The sequence below is a fragment of the Monodon monoceros genome, unplaced genomic scaffold, assembly GCF_005190385.1.
Source record: "Monodon monoceros isolate NGI ecotype Baffin Bay Population unplaced genomic scaffold, NGI_Narwhal_1 Super_Scaffold_11, whole genome shotgun sequence".
Classification (NCBI taxonomy): domain Eukaryota; kingdom Metazoa; phylum Chordata; class Mammalia; order Artiodactyla; family Monodontidae; genus Monodon; species Monodon monoceros.
Window position 1 is genome coordinate 5506269 of NW_021703767.1, and position 24097 is coordinate 5530365.

At 44.7% G+C, this 24097-nt stretch overlaps 1 protein-coding gene across 1 annotated transcript in view; it reads right to left on the reverse strand.

The window, feature by feature from the left end:
• Positions 1–21780: 21780 nt before the first annotated feature.
• PCP4 (Purkinje cell protein 4) overlaps positions 21781–24097 on the reverse strand; it is a 56047-nt gene continuing 53730 nt past the window's right edge. Inside the window, exon 3 of the mRNA XM_029214930.1 lies at positions 21781–22188. Within this exon, the coding sequence (XP_029070763.1) occupies positions 22061–22188 (128 nt within the window). The 3' untranslated portion in view covers positions 21781–22060. The remainder of the gene's footprint in view (positions 22189–24097) is intronic.

Genomic DNA, 24097 nt, shown 5'->3' on the forward strand with positions numbered 1-24097 from the left:
TTGTTCCTTTTTATGGCTGAGTAATATTCCATTGTATATATGTACCACATATTCTTTATCCATTCGTCTGTCAATGGGCATTTAGGTTGCATCCATAACCCGGCTATTGTAAATAGTGCCGCAATGAACATTGGGATGCATGTGTCTTTTTGAATTATGGTTTTCTCTGGGTATATGCCCAGTAGTGGGATTGCTGGATCATACAGTAATTCTATTTTTAGTTTTTGAAGGAACCTCCATACTGTTCTCCATAGTGGCTGTGTCAATTTACATTCCCACCAACCGTGCAGGAGGGTTCCCTTTTCTCCACACTCTCTCCAGCATTTGTTGTTTGTAGATTTTCTGATGATACCCATTTTAACTGGTGTGAGGTGATACCTCACTGTGGTTTTGATTTGCATTTCTCTAGTAATTAGTGATGTTGAGCAGCTTTTCATGTGCTTCTTGGCCATCTGTATGTCTTCTTTGGAGAAACGTCTATTTTTATCTTCTGCCCATTTTTGGATTAGGTTGTTTGTTTCTTCAATATTGAGCTGCATGAGCTGTTTATATATTTTGGAGATTAATCCTTTGTCTGTTGATTCGTTTGCAAATATTTTCTCTCTGAGAGTTGTATTTTTGTCTTGCTTATGGTTTCCTTTGCTGTGCAAAGGCTTTTAAGTTTCATTAGGTCCCATTTGTTTATTTTTGTTTTTATTTACATTCTTCTAGAAGGTGGATCAAAAAGATATTGCTGTGATGTATGTCAGAGAGTGTTCTTCCTATGTTTTCCTCTAAGGGTTTTATAGTGTCCAGTCTTAAATTTAGGTCTCGAATCCATTTTGAGTTTATTTTTGTATATAGTGTTAGGGAGTGCTCTAATTTCATTCTTTTACATGTAACTGTCCAGTTTTCCCAGCACCACTTATTGAAGAGACTGTCTTTTCTCCATTGTATATCCTTGCCTCCTTTGTCATAGATTAGTTGACCATAGTTGCATGGGTTTATCTCTGGGCTTTCTATCTTGTTCCATTGATCTATGTTTCTGTTTTTGTGCCAGTACCATATTGCCTTGATTACTGTAGCTTTGTAGTATAGTCTGAAGTCAGGGAGTCTGATTCCTCCAGCTCTGTTTTTTCCCCTCAAGACTGCTTTGGCTATTCGGGCTCTTCTGTGTCTCCATACAAATTTTAAGATTTTTTGTTCTAGTTCCATAAAAAATGCCATTGGTAATTTGATAGAGATTGCATTGAATCTGTAGATTGGGTAGTAGAGTCATTTTCACAATGTTGATTCTTCCAATCCAAGAACATGGTAGATCTCTCCATCTATTTGTATCATCTTTAATTTCTTTCATCAGTGTCTTATAGTTTTCTGCATACAGGTCTTTTGTCTCCCTAGGTAGGTTTATTCCTAGGTATTTTATTCTTTTTGTTGCAGTGGTAAATGGGAGTGTTTCCTTAATTTCTCTTTCAGATTTTTCATCATTAGTGTATAGGGATGCAAGAGATTCCTGTACATTAATTTTGTATCCTGCTACTTTACCAAATTCATTGATTAGCTCTAGTAGTTTTCTGGTGGCATTTTTAGGATTCTCTATGTATAGTATCATGTCATCTGCAAACAGTGACAGTTTTACTTCTTCTTTTCCAATTTGGATTCCTTTTATTTCTTTTTCTTCTCTGATTGCCATGGCTAGGATTTCCAAAACTATGTTGAATAATAGTGGTGAGAGTGGACATCCTTTTCTTGTTCCTGATCTTAGAGGAAATGCTTTCAGTTTTTCACCATTGAGAATAATGTTTGCTGTGGTATATGGCCTTTATTATGTTGAGGTATGTTCCCTCTATGCCCACTTTCTGGAGAGTTTTTTATCATAAATGGTGTTGAATTTTGTCAAAAGCTTTTTCTGCATCTATTGAGATGATCATATGGCTTTTATTCTTCAATTTGTTAATATGGTGCATCACATTGATTGATTTGCATATATTGAAGAATCCTTGCATCCCTGGGTTAAATCCCACTTGATCATGGTGCATCATCCCTTTAGTGTGTTGTGAGATTCTCTTTGCTAGTATTTTGTTGAGGATTTTTGCATCTATATTCATCAGTGATATTGGGCTGTAATTTTTTTTTTTTTTTGTAGTATCTTTGTTTGGTTTTGGTATCAAGGTGATGGTGGCCTCATAGAATGAGTTTGGGAGTGTTCCTTCCTCTGCAATTTTTTTGGAAGAGTTTGAGAAGGATGGGTGTTAGCTCTTCTCTAAATGTTTGATAGAATTCCCCTGTGAAGCCATATGGTCCTGGACTTTTGTTTGTTGGAAGACTTTTAATCACAGTTTCAATTTCATTACTTGTGATTGGTCTGTTCATATTTTCTATTTCTTCCTGGTTCAGTCTTGGAAGGTTATACCTTTCTAAAAATTTGTCCATTTCTTCCAGGTTGTCCATTTTATTGGCATAGAGTTGCTTGTAGTCGTCTCTTATATTTCTGCAGTGTCTCTTGTAACTTCTTCTTTTTCATTTCTAATTTTGTTGATTTGAGTCCTCTCCCTCTTTTTCTTGATGAGTCTGGCTAATGGTTTATCAATTTTCTTTATCTTCTCAAAGAACCAGCTTTTAGTTTTATTGATCTTTGCTAGTGTTTTCTTTGTTTCTATTTAATTTATTTCTGCTCTATGATTTCTGCTTTATGATTTCTTTCCTTCTGCTAACTTTGGGTTTTTTTATTCTGCTTTCTCTAGTTCCTTTAGGTGTAAGGTTAGATTGTTTATTTGAGATTTTTCTTGTTTCTTGAGGTAGGCTTGTATAGCTATAAACTTCCCTCTTAGAACTGCTTTTGCTGCATCCCATAGGTTTTGGATCATCGTTTTTTCATTGTCATTTTTCTCTAGGTATTTTTTGATTTCCTCTTTGATTTCCTCAGTGATCCCTTGTTTATGTAGTAACATATTGCTTAGCGTCCATGTGTTTGTGTTTTTTATGTTTTTCTTCCCTGTAATTCATTTCTAATCTCATAGCATTGTGGTCAGAAAAGATGCTTGATATGATGTCAATTTTCTTAAACTTACTGAGGCTTGATTTGTGACCCAAGATGTGATCTATCCTGGAGAATGTTCCATGCGCACTTGAGAAGAAAGTGTAATCTGCTGTTTTGGAATGGAATGTCCTATAAATATCAATTAAAACTATCTGGACTATTGTGTCATTTAAAGCTTCTGTTTCCTCACTTATTTTCATTTTGGATGATCTGTCCATTGGTGTAAGTGAGGTGTTAAACTCCCCCACTATTATTGTGTTACTGTCGATTTCCCCTCTTATGGCTGTTAGTATTTGCCTTATGTATTGAGGTGCTCTTATGTTGGGTGCATATATATTTATAATTGTTATATCTTCTTCTTGGATTAATCCCTTGATCATTATGTAGTGTCCTTCCTTGTCTCTTGTAACATTCTTTATTTTAAAGTCTATTTTATCTGATATGAGTATTGCTACTCCAGCTTTCTTTTCATTTCCTTTTGCATGGAATATCTTTTTCCATCCCCTCACTTTCAGTCTGTATGTGTCCCTAGGTCTGAAGTGGGTCTCTTGTAGACAGCATATATATGGGTCTTGTTTTTGTATCCATTCAGCCAGTCTATGTCTTTTGGTTGGAGCATTTAATCCATTCATGTTTAAGGTAATTATCGATATGTATATTCCTATGACCATTTTCTAATTGCTTTGAGTTTGTTTTTGTAGGTCCTTTTCTTCTCTTGTGTTTCTCACTTAAAGAAGTTCCTTTAGCATTTGTTGTACAGCTGGTTTGGTGGTGCTGAATTCTGTTAACTTTTTTTTTTTTTTTTTTGTGGTACACTGGCCTCTCACTGTTGTGGCCCCTCCTGCTGTGGAGCACAGGCTCTGGACGCACAGGCTCAGTGACCATGGCTCACAGGCCCAGCCGCTCCACAGCATGTGGGATTCTCCCCGACTGGGGCACGAACCCGCGTCCCCTGCATTGGCAGGTGGACTCTCAACAACTGCGCCACCCAGGAAGCCCTGAATTCTGTTAACTTTTGTTTGTCTGTAAAGCTTTTGATTTCTCCATTGAATCTGAATGAGATCCTTGCCGGGTAGAGTAATCTTGGTTGTAGGATCTTCCCTTTCATCACTTTAAGTATATCATGCCACTCCCTTCTTGCTTGTAGATTTTCTGCCTAGAAATCAGTTGTTAACCTTATGGGAGTTCCCTTCTATGTTATTTGTCATTTTTCCCTTGCTGCTTTCAATAATTTTTCTTTGTCTTTAATTTCTGCCAATTTGATTACTATATGTCTTGGCGTGTTTCTCCTTGGGTTTACCCTGTATGGGATTTGCTGTGCTTCCTGGACTTGGGTGTCTATTTCCTTTCCCATGTTAGGGAAGTTTTCAACTATAATCTCTTCAACTATTTTCTATGGTCCTTTCTCTCTCTCTTCTCCTTCTGGGACCCCTATAATGCGAATGTTGTTGCATTTAATGTTGTCCCAGAGGTCTCTTAGGCTGTCTTCATTTCTTTTCATTCTTTTTTCTTTATTCTGTTCCGCAGCAGTGAATTCCACCATTCTGTCTTCCAGGTCACATATCTGTTCTTATGCCTCAGTTATTCTGCTATTGATTCCTTCCAGTGTAGTTTTCATTTCAGTTATTGTATTGTTCATCTCTTTTTGTTTGTTCTTTAATTCTTCTAGGTCTTTGTTAAACATTTCTTGCATCTTCTTGATCTTTTCATTTCATTCCATTCTTTTTCCAAGGTCCTGGATCATCTTCACTATCATTATTCTGAATTCTTTTTCTGGAAAGTTGCCTATCTCCCTTCATTTAGTGGTTTTTCTGGGGTTTTATCTTGTTCCTTCATCTGGTACATAACCTTCTGCCTTTTCAACTTGTCTATCTTTCTGTGAATGTGGTTTTTGTTCCACAGGCTGCAGGATTGTAGTTCTTCTTGCTTCTGCTGTCTGTCCTCTGGTGGATGAGGCTATCTAAGAAGCTTGTGTTAAGTTTCCTGATGGGTGGGACTGGTGGTGTGTAGAGCTGACTGTAAACTTTTTACTGAGCTCTGCTCTGGTGGGCAGAGCTCAATAAAACTTTAATCTGCTTGACTGCTGATGGGTGGGGCTGGGTTCCCTCCCCGTTGGTTGTTTGGCCAGAGGCAACCCGACACTGGAGACTACCTGGACTCTTTGGTGGGGCTAATGACAGACTCTGGGAGGGCTCATGCCAAGGAATACTTTCCAGAACTTCTGCTGCCAGTATCCTTGTCCCCATGGTGAGCCACAACCACCCCCTGCCTCTGCAGGAGAACCTCCAACACTAGCAGGTAGGTCTGGTTCAGTCTCCCCTGGCATCACTGCTCCTTCCCCTGGGTCCTGATGCGCACACTACTTTGTGTATGCACTCCAAGAATGGAGTCTCTGTTTCCCCCAGTCCTGTCAAAGTCCTGCAATCAAATCCCACTAGGCTTCAAAGTCTGATTCTCCAGGCCTTCCACCTCCCCTTGCCAGACGTCCAGGTTGGGAAGCCTGACGTGGGGCTCAGAACCTTCACACCAGTGGGTGGACTTCTGTGGTATAAGTGTTCTCCAGTCTGTGAGTCACCCACCCAGCAGTTATGGGATTTGATTTTACTGTGATTGCGCCCCTCTTACTGTCTCATTGTGGCTTCTCCTTTGTCTTTGGATGTGGGGTGTCTTTTCTGGTGAGTTCCAGTGTCTTCCTGTCGATGATTGTCCAGCAGCTAGTTGTGATTCTGGTGTTCTCACAAGAGGGAGTGAGAGCACGTCCTTCTACTGCACCATCTTGGTTCCTCTTCTCCACTATATACTTTTAATAAATGAATTTTATTGTCTGTAAATTATGTATCATTAAAGATGGGGAAAAAAACAATATATGAATCTGGAAATAATTATTCACAACCTAGAATTTTATGCTTAGCAAAACTATCATTCAATTGTAAGAGTTAAGAAAAACACATCTTCAAACATGCATGGTCTCAAAAACTATATCTTCTGGCACTCTGTCTTAGTAGGAACCCAAAGATACATTCCATCAACATGAAGAAGTTAACCAAGAAAGAGTAACACATGAGAATCAGAAGACAAGAGCCCCAACACAGCAGAAAGGTTGAGTACCTGAGAGGTAGATAGATGGACAAGCCAGGATGAAAGCTGTTCTGCCGTCCTATTGCAGCAAGAAAATGGAGGACTATGTAGAAAAAATAATGAAGGAAAATACAGATAACTTGAGGAATTTGAATATACTGAGGATAGATACACTTTTGGTAGAAAGTTTGGGATTAAAATAGTAATAAGTACATGAAACCTAAGCAAAGAAAAAATTAGGCAGTTATTAGCTCCAGGGAAAGAAAATGCAATGACATGGGCTTCCCTGGTGGCACAGTGGTTGAGAGTACACCTGCCGATACAGGGGACATGGGTTCATGCCCCGGTCTGGGAAGATCCCATGTGCCGCAGAGTGTCTGGGCCCGTGGGCCATGGCCGCTAAGCCTGCACATCCAGAGCCTGTGCTCCACAATGGGAGAGACCACAACAGTGAGAGGCCCGCGTACTGCCAAAAAAAAAAAAAAGACAATGCAATGACAGTAGATTAAATGACTCAGCTCTGGATTACATTAACACAGTCATAATCATGAAAATACCAAAAATGATTGAAACAATGTTTATATAGCTCTTAGCATTTCAGTTTCAGATGTTACATGTGGACTTTCTAAATGGAATATGAGAATTTGCCTCCCTCTCAATCTTTCCCTTCTTCTACTCTCTGCAGATGAATGTGCTTACCTTTGAAAACACTGGTCTACAATTCAAGGTTAAGTGAAAGGCTGCAAGATTTGTGATGAGCATGATTAAGAAAACAAAGCCTAAACTATTACCTGAATACCAATATTTAAGACTTGATCTCAAAGAACTTCAAAACTATAGATAAGTTAAAATCCCTAAGGTCTAGAACACAACAAATGGTTCTAAATATATCTTCAAAATGGAGCTAATCATAGTGCCTACCTCACGGGGTCAATGTCCAGGTTAAATGAGAGAAAACATGAGAGTACTTAGAACAATACCTGGCACAGTGTGTGCACCTGAAACTCCTATCAGCAGTAATGGCAGCAGTTGTGGTGATGGTGATGGTGGTGATAGTGATGGTGGTTCTGACAGTGGAGGTGGTGCTACTGGTTGTAGTGGTGGTGGTGATGGTGGTGATGGTGGTGGTGGAGGTGTTGGTGGTGATGGTGGTGGTGGTGGTGGTGGTGGTGATGATAGTGGTGATGGTTGTGCTGTTGGTGTTGATGGTAATGGAGGTGGTGGTGGTGGTGGTGATGGTGGTGGTGGTGGTGGTGGTGATGGTGTTGGTGGTGTTGGTGGTGATAGTGGTGGAGGTGATGATGGTGGTGATGATAGTGGTGATGGTTGTGCTGTTGGTGTTGATGGTAGTGGAGGTGGTGGTGGTGGTGGTGGTGGTGGTGGTGGCAGCAGCTGGCAAGGTAGGAAGTGGTAATGCAGTTGGGCAGGCTCACCTTCCACCCACCTATAGTCTCCGCTCCCCTTTCTGGCATGTGGCTCCTGCCCATTCTGTTGGTTGGGACTCAGCTGCATGGCTACAGCTAAGTGTGAGGAAGGCTGAGAAGTGTAGCCTGGTTTCATGCCCAAGACAAGAAGACAGGCTGGTGAACAGCTAGCCATCTCTGCCCCGGTGGCCATCTGTAATCTGGCCTGGCCTTCACCTACCTTTTTAGGTTTCAATCCCACCACACCACTCCAAGCTCCCTATGCATTTTCCAAATTGGAACAGCTGCTATTATCCCAAAAAGCGTTTTCCTGCCTCTGTGGCTGCCCCTGTTGGAATGTCCCTTTCCCTATCTCCACACATCCAATTTCTGTGTGTTCTTCAAGACCCATACTTTGCCACAAAGGATTCTTTGGGTTGAAATGTATCTCACTCCCTTCCCATTCTTCATCTATGTGTCTTTCAGAGACCATGCCACTTTTACCTTCTTTGTGGGCATGTCCATCACATCCATTAAAAATCAAGCTCCTTGCAGACAGATGGTCATGTCTTAACATCATGCTTAATCAAAGCAGACAGGAAAGAAAGATTTGTACCTAATTACATCATTCTCTCTATGTTCCTGTAGAATTGATACAATGCCTCCTATATAGCAGGTACCAAGTAAACTGATGCCAACTCAGACCCTCAGGTGCCCTCTTCCCCCATCCATGGATGGACCACGGCACTCCAGCTCCAAGGATGAAATCTACTGCATCTACAGTAACTGAGAGCAGATTTGCCATAACTTTTAGCAGGCATGTCCCCTAACTATGCCCTTGTCAAGGGCATGGAGAGAAGTACTCTCTCTTACCTCAAAACCAAGCTAGAGGGAAATTATTTTCTTTCCTCCTATTTTTCTCTTCCCTTCCTCTCTTTCCCTTTTTTTTCCTCTTGGATTTTTTTTTTTTTCAATCTTACCCTTCCTCCAATCTCACTCCTCTCCTGGACTTTATTTCCTTAAACAAATATTTATTTCTTTGTGTCTATGTGTACAAGACAGATCTGGATCAATAATCGTAATGAAGTACAAAATTACACAAGCATGTTTTTCGCTCTTTGGACTTCTGCAAGCCAGCAGAAAATTTTCCAGAACAGACGGGACAACAGGGAGAGAGACAGTAACCCTGGTCCCCTCCTCCCCACACTCCGTGAATCCAAGGCCCTTTTGCTTACAGATACGCTGCATGGCTCTATTCAGACAAGGTAGTTTGGATCCACCTCAAACAAGCTGCCAACTGACGTTTTGCAGGTTGATGCAGATTATGCTAGAGATGCTGAAATGCAGTTCTGTGAGCAGCCAAAATAGAAATAAATTTTCAGTGTCCTCTCACCCGAAGGTCAATAATTGTGCTTGAGGAACATATCATGCTCCACTAGCCAGCTTTTCTTCTTTGACAGATGATCTTGTTAACATTTACTTCAATCAACTTGGGGTATCTGCATTGTCATCCTCGTGGATTGATGTCATCCGGTTGCGGACCTAGACGGTAAGAATTTTGGCTGTTTCATCATTGTCCATTGAGGTGTCCTTGAACAAGTCATTGTGGGGAGAAGAAAGATGAGACCCTTTCCAGAGTGAAGGAAAGAGCATGTCACCCTCTAAGCACTTTGCTCCAGACAAGTCAGTGCCCAGTGATGAGTACGGGTCTGAGAACAGACTAGGGGACGTGTGAGAGAGGGTAACAATTGTGCCCACAAAGACCAACAGCCAGGCATCAGGGCTGCTAGAGGCTTTGTCATAGGAGCTAAAGGCACAGACCCTGAAAACAGTCTGCTCAGATGAAAACAGCGGTTCTCCCATTTACAAATGACATGGGACATTGTTCAGAGGACTCTGTGCTTCTGTTTACTTACCTGGATAACAAAGAGCATCAACCTCAGAAGTTTCTTGTGAGAATTAAGATGATTAAAATGAGATTGTCCTTGCAAAGTCCTTAGCAGGGCACCTGGCTCAGAGGAAGTGCTCCCTTGAGTATTAGCCAATGTTGGGGACTGGCCATATGCCCACCACTTCTGTCTCCTCCCTCTGAGCAAACAGAACAACTATATTTCCCAGGCTCCCTTGCAAATAGAGCTGTGCTGTGCAACTAGTTCTGGGAAATGGAATGTGGGTGGACTCTTGTGGCAGTTCTAGGGCTGACAGTAAAACAAACCTTGTGTAGTGCGTTGAAGAGTGGCTCCCAAAAAAGACATATCCAAGTCCCCAACCCCCAGAGCCTGTGAAGATGTCCTTATCTGTGAAAAGGGGTCTTTGCAGATGTAATGAAGTCAAAGATCTTGAGATGAGATAACCTTGAGTCTAGGGTAGGCCCTAAATCAAATGACAGGTATCCTCGTAAGAGGAGAGAAAGAGAAAGAGAGAGAAAGAAAGAACACAGATACACAGTGAAGAGGTCCAAGTGTAGATAGAGGCGGAGATTGGAGTTATGTGTCTACAGCCAAAGAAACTCAAGAATTGTCAGAGGCACAAGACGCTAGGAAAGAGGCATGGAATGGATTCTCCCTCAGTGTCTCCAGAAGGAACCAACCCTGCCAACATCTTGATCTTGAATTCTGGCCTCCAGAGCTGTGAGACAATAAATTTCTGTTGTTTTAAGCCCCCAGTTAGTGTCAATTTTTTATGGAAGCCCTAGGAAACTAAGACACCAGGTAAGCACTCAAGCTCTTTCTCTCACAAGCAAATGACCCAAGGAGAGCAGACTCACCCAAGAGATGGAGCCTGAATCCCTGAGTCACCACCTGGGTGGAGAGCTGCCCGGGAGAGCTGACAGTGCTCATCAGATTGTACAGGAGTGAGAAACACGCTTCTTGTATACTGAACTGCTGAGATATGGGGTTGTTTGTTACAGCAGCTAGCATTAATTACCCTGAGCAATACAACTATTATGATGAAGAGATCAAAAGTAGGAATCCAGGTGAGACAGAAAGGAAGAGCAACCCAAGAGCAGGAAAGTTGAACAGAAGAGGAGACAAGCGGTTCTCCCTCCTCACCCCCAGTGGTATATCAAGTTCTGGGTCTTGGGGATTCCCTGGCAGTCATTGCCAAAAAAAAAAAAGTTCTGGGTCTTTCTCGTTCAGTTGCACTCAAAACTCTGCTGGTCCCACCTTATCCTCAAAACCTGCTGGAGCTATTGTTGGCTCAGACGCATAGTCAGACCCCTTATTACAGAACAGGGCTGTCAAGTCCAGGACCCCATGGAGAAACACTGACATGATGTCCTGGGGAGACCTCACATAGAGGAGGAGTGTGGTCTCAGGCCAAAGCCAACCCAGGAGCACACACAGGACTGAGCCAACACTGCTCAGGCATCCAGGTTAAAGCAAGATAAAGATGGTATAATCTGTCCAGAAGACAACTCAGTTTGTCAGATCATCCATTTAGAAAACTGGGGAATCATAGCCTGGGGCTTAGAAATTACAGGAAAAGAGGAGAGATGGTGCTCGGGAAATTCTGAGGGGCCACAGTGCAATCCGTGTCATCCCAAACGGAACTGATTTTAACTGGAATAGCTTATCATGGTCCTAGGACAGCATAGGTGCAGGGAGACAGGCTCTGTTCTGTGCAGCCAGGATGCCTAGATCTTGGGTCCATCAGAGAATTATTGTCACAGGCATCAAGGACCCTTCTGGAACGCAGTAACCCTCTGGGAGAGGGCCTTGAGGGAGCAAGACTGGACCAAATGCAAGGGAACGAGGATCATTTGGAGAGCAGCCTGGAGGGTAAGGGGGCCGAGCGAGACTCCACAAAAACAAGGAAGGGAACATCTGGAAGGAGCAGGGAGAGTGGGCCCTGGGGAGCATCCCTGGGGGGAGGGATGGATGCACACATGCAGAGAGCATTACCCCTGTTCATCCTGAGATGCAGAAGCCATGTCCTAGAGACCTGAGCGCCAAGTCATAACAAATCAATAAAGAAGGCAGAGTCCCTGAAACGACCTGAATTTCCTGTTCTCTGACCTGAAAAAGCAGAGGAGCATTCACAGGAAATTCCCAAGGACAAGAGGGAGGGTTTCTTGGCTGAAGTTCCAGTGATGAAGCGGGTGAGGCTGCTCCAGAAACATAAGTCAGTTCTTCCCATTTTTTAATTCTTAAGAAGCTGATTTCTTCATAAAAGGAGGTTGTAAAACGTATAATATAAACAAAACATATCTTCCATATGGTCCAGAATTCTTGGAACCTGGAGTTTTGGCTAAAAATGCCCACACGTCTCCCTTGTCTCACAGTCTTGGCTTGGATTCCCCCAGAAGCAAACTTTAAGGCAAGGATTTGGATGAAGGTGGTTTGACGGGTTGGTTATCAGAGGGAGCATGGGCGGGGAAGTGCTGACATGAGGCAGGAAGGGAGTAAAGCCAATAAAGAGCATGTGGTCGAGCAGGTCACTACGTGCTATTGGGGGTCACCTCCACCAGGATCTCTGGAAGGCAGGATGGTACAGCCTCGGAGTGACCCCACCTGAGGAGCAAGGGAGCCAGGATGGTTGTCCTCTAGCCCCCCACTGGGCATTGGCCAGGGACTGCCTTGAGTAGCAGTGATGCCCCATCACCACCGAGACCTGCATGCAGGCTGAGACAAGCCCCCGGGGAGTAGCAGAGGCTTGCAGGAGGCCATAAGCATTAACTGGAGTGACCAGGGCCAGGAGACACGGGAGACACGCAGACCATTTGTCTCACCACATCAATCCCAACTCCCCAGACCAGACATACCAAGAGAAGTGGACAGACAGCAACTGTCCAGGGAACTTGGTCCATAGACGATGCCCATCTCCATAGTTAGGCCACCAAAGGTGACCCTGGTGTGGCAGAGAATGTACCACCCCTCTATATCCATCCTCCCAGGTGTCTGTCCCGTGTCCCCTTCCTGGAACTGGAATGTGGACATCATGGTGATCCATCTTAAACCAGAAGGGAAAGGGCAGGTCCTCAGGATGGAGTCAAATGAGACAGAAGGAAAGTGTTTCTGATCCCAGGAGCTGCTCTCCCAGCCCCGGAAGGCTTCACCTAGACTGTCACAGGTGAGACAAGCCTGTCATTGGAACCACTTTTACTGGGGGTCTTGGTTAAAGCAGCTGAACTCAAATCTTGATCGCCACCCCCTACCCTCTGCTTTTCTGAGAGCTGGACTGTAATAGCGATGGAGAGGCACCATATTTGTTTGCTTCCGAGCTTTCTTCCACTTCCATTCCCAGGGAATTTTAGCAAAAGGTTGTGCAGCCTAGCAAGTGGGGGGTCTCCTGAGGCCTGGCTGGAGGAAAGCACAGCCTCGTGTCTCTGATGGAAAGTCGGGGGTGTGTTGAATCAGCCCTGTTTGTGGGTTAAGCTTCATCGGGGGACATGCTGGCCCTTTAGGACTCTGGGCCAGGTCCAGGTGGTGCAGCCATGGACCAACCACTCCATTTCTCGGAGCCTTGCTTTATTTGTTTATGAAATGCGGGGCTGGATGAGATCCCACCCCCGGCCCACCCCCGGTGGCTTGAAGCATTGAACCCTTTTTGATTTATGAACAGGAAGGCACATAAGGGAGCGGTAGATGGGGGTGAGAGGACCGAGTGAGTGAGTGCTGGATTGAGAGCCCGCAAGTTCATTTAGACCCAGACAGTCACAAAACACACTCCACAAACAGCTCCCTGGAATCACCATCACACACCCCCTCGGAGGTTATCACATTAATAAAGGATCCCGAGTCCTGCTTTCCCAGCCAACATTCAGCTCCACCAGGAGGATGCACTTGGAGCTACACTGCAGCGGGAGGGCGGCGATGCTGGGGGAAAATTACAAAGGCTGCAGAGTCTGCACTGCTCCCTCCCCACTCACAGCTCTGCAGCAGCAAAGCCATTCCCATGGCCACTGTGCTCGTCAGCTTGGCTCAGTGCCCTAGTGCTGCAAAGGCTGCCAGCTAGCTGGGTTGCAAACAGATCACACACAAAAGAGCCTGAGCAACACCTGAACCACGAGAAGATCTGCGATGACAGCCAGCGCTGGCCCCAGGCCAACCTCTGCAGCAGGACACGCCTATATGTGGTCTTTGCCCACAGTTCTGCGGTCTTGGCAGTTGTTGATGCCATGATGCTGCCAGGTCACTTCAGCCATCAACATCTCCCACCTTGGGGGATCCCACAGAAAATATGGGTGTGACGATGCTATGCAGCTTCCATCCACAGAGACCCACCCTGGTGACACGGTGATCTGCCAGTCATCTCAATGGCCTCATCACTGGGCCACCATCTTGGACCTCAACAGATTTCTACTCGACGCACTGATGTGTCTGCACTGTCCTTATGGAGAGGGGTAAACTGTGGTCTCCCCCTGCCAAGGGATTCTCCATTAGCTAGTGCGATAATAATTAGCACACGCATAGCAGGTAAGTTACAAGACCACACCAAGTGCTAAGGTACAAGAGATACAGCACAGAAAACACCACTGTATGAATTTCCTATTGCTGCTGTAACAAATTACAGCAAACCAGTACCTTGAAATAACACAAATTTACTATTACAGCTGTGGAGGTCAGGAGTCCAAAATGCATCTTAAGGATTGAAAATCAAGATTTGGGCAGGGCTGAGTTCCTTTTAGAGGCTCTGGTGGAAGAGCTGTTTCCGCCTTTTCCACCTTCTGAATGCCACCTGCATTCCTTGGCTCACAGCGCCTTCCTCCGTCTTCAAAGGGCATCACTCCAACCTCTATGCCATCATCATATCTTTTTCTAACATGATCCTCCTGCCTCCCTCTGATAAGGACCCCATGCTTATGTTGGGTTCTCCCAGACAACCAGTATGATCTCCCTACCTCAAGATCCTTAACTTAATCACATCTGCAGAGGCCCTTTTGCCATCTAAGGTAACATATTTATATTTTCTGGGGCTTAGAACATGGGCATCATTGGGGGCCATTATTTTATCTACCACCCTTGTTGGAATTCGGAGGCAAAAGGAACTCCTAAGGGCTTGAATGAATGAGGGAGGCATCATGGGGACCACTAAAGATTGTAGACCCCTAAAGCCACCCTATGTGCATAAGAAATTCGTATTTGATGCCTCGTACTGAGTGATACAGATGTCAAGGACCCCAGGCTCTCAAGTCAGACACAGATGAGAGATTCCACTTCACCCCTCACTAACTGCATGACCCTAAGCATTTCCTGATCCTCTCTGAGCCTTAGTTTTGTCATCTGTAAAATGGGGATAAAGCACCTACTTTATAAGATTAATAAGATTCAATGAGATAATATATGTATAAAGTGCTCAGTGGCTTGCTTCAGCTTGACACACAGAAGGGACTCTGTTCCCTCCCTACCACCCTGGGGACTTTATTATACCCACTTTACAGAGGGGTAAATTGAGGCCAGTGGAAGTTATGGTTCTTGCCCAAGACAACACCAGTGGAAGTAACTGAGTTGGAGCCAAAGCCTGGCTCTGCTGACCACAGGTGCAGGGCGGTCTGCTCCCCTGAGAGGGTAGGTTGAGAGGAGGAGCTTCATTCCACATTGAAGGAATGACAAAAAATATGCTAATCAGGATCCTGGATTTGCAGTGTTCAGACACCTGCTGTCTTTGCAGCCACCACAGGCTTGGGGATTTGTTTGCTTTTTTATTTTTATTTTTTGGAAGGAAGTGTCCTAGAAATGTACATGTCTTGGTGCCCATCTATCCTGATTCTATTGTATGTCTACGCATTGTCAGCTGGGCTGACTTAAAAAATCCACCACATGACTGCCTTTCTAAGACCCTCTTAAGAAAGAAAAATGAAGCATGAAGGCTGATTTTGAACTCTGACCAAATCAAGGTCTTACTTGGCTGTTGACTGAATGAAAACACAGGGTTCCTTTATGTCTCTCAAATATGGATCTTCATGCCCTCAAATACAATGGGAGCTGATTTCTTCAGAGTACATGCAACTTGGATATGTATTTATTCATTCACTCTCCCAGCAAATATTTAGCAAGCAAACTTGCCATCAAATGGATGTCCCTGACCTCACGGAGCTGAGCAGAGGATGTGACACTGATCAAAGAAGCACATAAATGCATGTGAAAGTGAAGCTGTAATAAGAGCCTTCAAGAACAGGACCCTATGTGTGGGGTGGGGGTGTGAGGGGAGGAGTTGCACCAGAAACAGTGGCGTGTTTCCTCCACCTCCTGAACACACAAGTGGACGAATTTCCTGCTTCCCTAGAAAATAGGTGTAGCCACGTGCCTGCGTTCAGACCAGTGGAACTGCTTTGAGTCATTTCTGGACCTGGCCCTTTACAAACTTTTGATGTCATCTTCCATGAGGAGGACTGCCACAGCTCAGCACACCTGCCTCAGGCTCTGCACTGAGTAAGAAATAAGCTTCTACTGGGTGTCGTCTCCTGGATCTGGGGGCTGAGCTCTTCCAGCAGTTAGTTTTACCTCAGCTGCTCCAGAAGGTAACTTGTCAGCTCAGAACTAAAGCATGGTAGGAGGTAACCGGATGCAAAGACTGAGGGGCAGACTGAAATATCCAGAAAATGAGGGGAGAGGGCACATCAAGGAGATTGGCTTTATCCTAAGAGCACAGGGAAGCTGGTGCAAGGCTTTAAGTGTGGGGGCAATAAGGCAAGGAAAAGGTGACACAAGCAGATTCACATTCTTAAAAGAATACTCTGGCTGCTACAGGGGAATGTTCTAGAAAGAGAACAGCGGGTGCAAAGTGGAAGAATCAGAGGAACAGTGAAGTGATCCCGGTGTGAGTGGTGAGGCTCTCTCCCAGTTATCAGGTCAACCCAGACCTTTGGACCAGTGGATCATTAGAGTGTGGGGCACAAGCTCTCCCATCTCGAGCTGGATATGCTCCATGTGTGGCTTCCACAGCACAGTGGATGGTTAGAGGACTAGGGCACGGGTGGCCGTGGCAGTACCAGAGGGAAACATGTAGTCAGGGTGATGTTTCTGGCATCGGTAAGGTACACATGAGAACATGGCAGGGAAGACTTCTCCCAGTCTAACTGCTTTAACCTGCAACCAGGTGTCTCTGTGCAGGAATCCATCTCATAAGTCAATGACAGCCTGGCCTGGGACAAGACAGTCATCTCACTGGAACGCCTCAGTTCATTTCACAGGTGGGCTAGGAAATGGTTCTTTAGTTGAGGGGCTGTAAAAAAAAACCCTCCCTGAAACCCAAAAGGCACTAACAGAGAAGCCCTTCTCCATCCACCCACCCTTTGTGAGCTGTCACAACTCATGTGATGGCATCTTTCTAAACTCTCAAGCAGCAGAGACCCTGCAACACTGGCACATAGAAATAACGAGAATGGTAGCATCGGGGATTCAAAATCTTCATATTCACATCTGCTTTACAGGGCAAGGAGCAGAGAGAGGGCTAGTTCAGTGTTGTACTTTTGACAATCCTCTGGTCGCTTTATCCATAAACCCTGATGAGGCCCTATGCAAACCCATCATTATCCCTGCCCTGCAGACCCACCCCTGACTCCCAGGGAGGTCACATAAAACAAAGCAACAGTCACCGATATTCAATTAAGCATCTGTTAGCAAAAGAGCAAACTGTTTCCAAAAGGGCAACGTGGCACTGAGCAGAGTCCACTGTCACAGCTGTGAGGAAAACATCAAGGCAGCAACTGAGAGGAAACAGTGGCAATGAGAACACATCAGAGCCAGGTGGTCGATCAGTGGGATTGTGGAGCAAGGCCAGTGCGTTATTCAGTCCAATCACATTACGGTAAAGGACTTTTGGGAGAGCTGGTGAGCCCTGCCCCTGAGAAGGTGGATGTTGTGGACTGAATGTTTGTGCCCCCCCAAAATTCATAGGGTGAAACCCTAACTCCTAATGCAATCATGTTAGGAGATGGTACCTTTGGGAGGTAACAGGGTTTAGAACAGGTCATGAGGGTGGACCCCCATGATGGGATTGGTGCTCTTATAAGAGAAGAAGAGACACCAGAGCTCTCTCTCTCCACCACGTGAGGACACAGCAAGAAGGAGGCCATCTGCTTAGAGACAGACGGGTGGTTGCCAAGGGGGGAGGGGGACGGATTGGGAGTGTGGGGTTAGCAGATGCAAACTATTATATAGAGAATGGATCAACAACAAGGTCCTACTGTGTAGCACAGGGAAATATATTCAATATCCTGTGATAAACTGAATGGAAAAGAATATGAAAAAGAATGTATATATATACACACATATATATATGTATGTATGTGTATGTGTGTGTGTATATATATGTATAACTGAATCACTTTGCTGTACAATAGAAATTAACACATTGTAAATCAACTGTACTTCAATAAAATAAACTTTAAAAGAAGAAGAAGAACAAAAAAAAAAAAAGAAGAAGAAGGATGCCGTCTGCAAGCAAGGAAGAGAGCCCTCACTGGGGAACCAAATCTGCTGGCACCTTGATCTTGGAGTTCCAGCCTCCAGAACCGTGAGAAATAAATATTTATTGTTTAAGCCCCCCAGCTTATGGTATTATATCATAGCAGCCCAAGCTAGGATATTGGACATTGCACAGTGACTGAGAAAACCCCACCTGGATCATCCATGATTTGAATTGGAGTCAAGTGAAAACTCCTTAACATGCCATTAATATGAATCCTCACCTTAAACACAAATTCTAAATAAACTCTAATCGTAAACTCTTTCCCCTTATCTAATCTTCCCCTACAATTATACTAATTTATCGAGGTTAAACTTCAGGGTATACAAAATGTGTGCATTCAAAGGTACAATACTAGGCTTGCAAGACTTGAGAAAAGACAACCCCATGAAGTTAAAATCAAAAAACCCAATTAAATGACCTATGGAGATGCCTACCTCATGCATGAGATGGTCTCTCACTGTCACTTGAGATGGAAAAATCCCTACGCCTCCCTCAAAACACAAGGATGGAGTATAAGGAAGACATAAGTATAAGAAAGAACAAAGAAAGAAGCTAAAAATAATAGAAAAGAAGAGAAAAAATATTGTTAATTACAGATCATAGATAAGACTGTCTGCTTGGAAATCTTAAAGAATCCACTGAAAAATGATCAGATATTATGTAGTTCAGTAAGATGAGTAGTTAATGAGTTAAATATACGGATATCAGTAGTTTTCCTAGAAAACAGCAAAACCAACTAGAGAACACTTTGGGGAAAGTTCTATTTAGAAGGACAAAAAAACTATGAAATCCCTAGAAATAGAACAGAAAGAAATCTGCAAGACCTATATGAAGAAAACTATAAAACTTGACTGAAAGTCATAAAATGCTCTAAGGACAATATAAAGACATCAATTCTTCCCTCACTGTACCCCAGTTTAGTTATAAATTCGTGTAATTCTGCTTGTCCGTGGCATTTTATTTTTTTCCTGCAGGTCTTGGATGTTCTATTCTTGGATGTCTGTGAGACCCGAATAATTCTTTCTTTTTTTAGTTCATGTGAGTTGGTTTCTGCTCATTTCAACCAAATGAATCAACCTAGGCTGCCCTCCCATCTCTTGTGGGCCCATATATCTTGGGTCTTGGATCCTCTCATGCATCCCCCTGCATCTCTCTCCACATGAACTTTTGCAGCTTCTTGCAAAAAAAAAAAAAGTTTGTTTTAAGATTTTTGGGCAGCTTTAACCTGCCACAATACCAGCTTCAGCCCCTACTCAATATCTCCTTCCCATTAACTGGCTCAGGTCCCATGACTATTGGTTCAAACTCATGAGGAAAAGATTCCGATTGTCAGAGCCCACCTCTTGGGTCAGGTGCCCACCACTGGTCCAGCTGGCTACAGCCAAGAGAAACAGAGTCCCATGAATTGGGTTGACTCAAGAAAAAGCGTGCTGGTGATGGAGGTGATGATTGACTCTTTACCTCATGGTTTATCATTAATAATCTTCCATTTATCACACACCCACAATGAGATATTTTAAATCCCTAACATTTTCCCATCTACCTTGCCAAGAAGATTTTTATCATCACCTTGATGGTAAGGAAATCAGCTGCTCAAGATAAACTTCTCTGCGGTCACTTGGCCGACCTGTAGGGCAGAGATGAATCCAGTTCCAAGTCCCAAGTGCTGGGGTCCTGTCTCCTGGCCTGCCCAAGTTTGGGTAGCAGTACACCCCCCGCCAAGCTGGAGTGTGCTAATACATCGTACCTCTGAGTCTGCAAAGTTCAGCACCTCTTTCTCCTGGGCTTTTTCTTGACTCTCCTCCACCAGCCAACCACCCAGGCTATTTAACTACAACTCCCACCATCTTTCAGATGGCTGCTGAGGGTGGCAATTCCTCAGGAAGACTTGAATGATTCTCCAAGCCTGGATGAGCTGTCTTCTCTCTGTTGCACTGCAGTATGAATCTCCCCATTTTACTGTCTATTTATCGATGCCTCTTCCCCACCAGCCTGCCAGCACCGTGACAGCACCAAGTACATACATGTAGTAGGAGTTCAATAAACATGCATGAAACGCAACTGACACCATGTGCAGCCCAGCTCGGGTGCACCCTGGAGAGGAAAGTTCCATCCTCTTCTCTGCAGTGAACACTGCAGCCCACGGGAGCAGAAAGGCCCTCCAAAGGCGGGAGTCATGAGCCACTGCTCTTTCCTCTGGCTCCACGAACCTATAGACCCAACACACCCAATTCCATGCAGAGGGAGGCACATTTGGAGTCCCCCCCCCCCCATTGCTGTTGGCTGGAGTTTTAGACTCTCATGAATCCACCTGGGAAGTAAAAAATTAAATTCATCCCTGTGGTTCACAAGAAGTAAGATACACCCTTGTACTGTGATTGGAATGAAGGTGTATCAGAATCATTGAGGGGTCTCTCCAAATATCACAGCCCTCACCCCACTCCCCTCCTTTTGCTCCCATGGAGATTTGTCAGGGAGGGAGGGGGAGTTTCCTGTCCCTTAGAATATTGGGGAAGAACCCCTCCCTAGGACTCCCTGCTTTGCACGAAAAGTCCCCTCTTGGGGGAGCATCCTCACTATAAAACAAGATTTGCTTCCAGATTTGTTGAACTGTGCTGGCCATCAGGTCCAGACACATCCAGCAAGGGGATATCCCACTTCCTTTATGTGAAATATTGGAGAGAATGAGGGAGCAATGGGGTTGCTGTGAGATGGGATGTAGAGGGAATTCATTGGAATTCCTTAAGCACTTGTTTTGTTCCCAACTTTCTTTACATTGGTGCTCCAGCGTACTCCAAAGAAGACTACGTCACATTCATACCCCTGCTGTCTAATGAAGCTTTCTATGGAGAATTCCCTCAACTCACTGTCCTCTTTTCAGTGGGGACCACAGGCCATCAGGAGTCCCAAGGAGCCCTGGCTGCTTGCCAGTGCTGCAATGATCCTAACTAGTGCTTGTCTAATTGGAAACCCATCAGAGGAGCCCGAGTTCACCCTGTCCCTAGCAGCCCCAGAGAACTGTCCAGGAAAAGGAATGAGGACGAAATGCAGCTTCCACATCAGGTTCTCATGTGGCAAAGCTCAAACCAACAACCAGTCTCGGGGGCAGGGGCCTCCTGCCACCTGGGGCCCCAAGGCAGGCACTCACCCCGCCCCCGGCTCTTGACTCGAAGGAGTGTTCCCTGCATGTGACAGCCCTCTCCTCCCTGCCTACCCTTTGGGGTGTGGGAAGCAAGTTACTTACGAGGTTTGCAGAGGAAGAGATGGGATGGGAGAGAACTTGCAGCTTCTCCAAATTGCAGGATGTGCTAAATAATCCTAACAGGTGGCAGCTCACTCCCTGAGGGGTGTCAGGAGCTGTGGAGGGGGATGGGAGGGCAGACCAGAGAGCAACCTGGCCCTGGAGCAACCCAGGTACGGAGAGCTGCTGGTGAGCGGCAGACCGGCCCTCAATAGTGGGGGCATCCCCTGCGGAGCTCCGAAATGCAAAATGCGTCTGCTGTGTAAACCTGGGTGACTGCCCCTAAACAGATGCATCGCCCTCCCCCTTCTTGTTCTCCTGGATGAGTCTTAATTCCCCAGGGAACATTCTGACTCTCTAGCACCCCAGGATCCAGGGCTCTAATCCAATCATAAGAAGAAAATTCACCGCCATCGCCAGTCAGAGGTTAGAACTCTCCAAATGAGACAGGCACAGCTGAGAACGCATCTTCCATTCTCAGCAGGAAAGCTCCTCACAGAAGGCACCCACCGTGTTTCGGCTCTAACTCTTAGAGGGAGAAGAAAATAGACATCTAGCCTTACTTCTAGCAACGGTAACTTCCCAAGTTAATATAAAGGGAGAAGTGGAGGCAGACACTTGAATCATGCATCTCAACTCCATTTTATTACAACATCAAGGAAAATAATCAGTTGCAAGAGGAATGATACTGGAGATAAACAGATATTAAGCCGCTCACAATTGCATAGTCTATGCCTTCCTACAAGGGTATAAATATCACGGGTCTCTGTACATGCATTGCGGGACTGCAGTGCACGTGGGTATCATGTGCAGACGATTTCCCTCGAAGGTGTTGTTCTTTTAATTTCTTGACAGGGTGGTTGAAGGTGGTGACTTCTGGCAGACTAGGAAGGGGCTCTCCCGCTAGGACTGGGAACCAGCCTTTTTCTTCTGGAATTTTCTGAACTGAGACTGAATGGCCACTGCTGCGCGTTCTGTCTCTGGCGCATCCATGTCGATGTCGAACTCCTCTTGAACCTTCTTCTGCCCATCTGGAGCAAGAAAAACACAAACATAAGGCAATCACTGAGCTGCAAGCAGGAAGACGGACAGCAGCTCTGGATCAACAAAGCCTCCGGGGCACCACGTGGCACCACCCCCAGTACAAGACCTAGTTTGCAAAATACAAGCCCGTGGAGTGCGTCCTGAACCTCCTCTGAGCTCAGAAGAAGCATCTTCTGGCTGCTTGGCCTCTACCCCTGTGAGGGAGGGACGATGAAACTCAAAGACACAGTCGCAACATCGTAGATATTTTCTGTGCATGATTTTCTGTTCTTATGGCCCCATTTAACATTAGGGTTAACAGATACACACTACTATGTATAAAATAGATAAACAACAAGGACCTGCTGTATAGCACAGGGAACTCTGCTCAATATCTTGTAATAACCTGTAATGACAAAGAATCTGAAAACGAATATATATATACATATATATATATATGTTTAACTGAATCTCTTTGCTGTACACTTGAAACTCACACAACACTGTAAATTAACTATACTTCAATTAAAATTTCTTTTTAAATTTTAGCAATGATGTTACTTTCCTCTGGTTTCTCATGTAGATACAATTTAAATAGTGCTACAGATATGGACCCAGTGATACCACCACTGGAGCTAAAAATGTCGCTAAGTTTCTGTGCACACACCCTTCTATTACCAATGAGATTTACTTATTTAATTAGGGCTTCTGTTTTTATCATTGTCACAGATGGATGACACCATTCGACCTTCACAGTCAAGCTGGACTTTCACAAGTCTTACATTTTGTTCCACAAGGTAGGCTTTGCATTTTTTGCTAAATCAGAAGATTGAACTCATTCACGGTTACGATCATTGAAAATAGGGTACAAGCCAAAGCAAAGTGATCACCTGTGCTGATTGTCCCTGTGTGCTATGACCTTTCCAGCTAAATGCTGAAAACAAACAGATAAATAAAACCCTCTAATCACTCCTTCGGTCTAGTGAAAGTTAATCATTAGAATCATTAAAGGCATTATTTATTTTGCTTTTTTTTTTTTGGACCAGGGATTAAACCCATGACCCCTGCAGTGGAAGCGCAGAGTCTTAACCACTGGACCACCAGGAGAGTCCCAAAGGCATTATTTTTTAATACAGACACAAGGACCCACCCCAGACTCAGGGCTGCCTCTTTGTATGGCCACAGCGGAAGAGCTCCTGAGAACAAGACCAAGTTAGATAAATCAGCATCCCTGCAGGTAAGGCCAGACAGCCCTACTTTTTAAAAAAAGCCTCTCAGGTGATTCCAAGATGCAGGCAGAGTTGAGACCCAGCTACTTGGCTTCAGATGAAGTAACAAACAAGGTCCTGAGGTTAATTCCAGGAAGAACTGGGGGCAGAACCCACCTCGGCACCTGGACGGAGAGCAACCCTGCCACCCTGGGCTCACACCTGGAGCAAAGGGGCCGGACAGTGTGAAGAGCACGTCCAGCTTGGGGATGGGAAAATTGGGGGCATTTGAGGCAGGAGAGGAAGCCCAGCCAGGGAGCAGGGACAAGGCTCTATTCCTTGACTTTGTCACCAGGCAGCCTGAGTTCATCACTTAACCTAAATGTGGTCCATCTCTTCAATGCCTGTCTTAGTGCCCTTGGATGAAAGTATTCAGGCAGCGCCCCCAGCATAGAGGGTAGAGGACACTGGGAATATATGCGAGACATGTGCCTTCTCTCCTGTTTACTCTGTCCTGTTCTCTCTCACACAATCTCTCTCTCTCTCTCTCTCCCTCTCATAAATAGCTAGCTAGATAGCTAGGTAGTTAGAAAAGATAGATAGATGATAGATAGGTAGATAGATAGATAGATAGATAGAATGATAGAATAAGTAGATAGATGAGAGAGAGAGAGGGGGAGAGAGAGAGAGAGAGAGAGAGAGAGAGAGA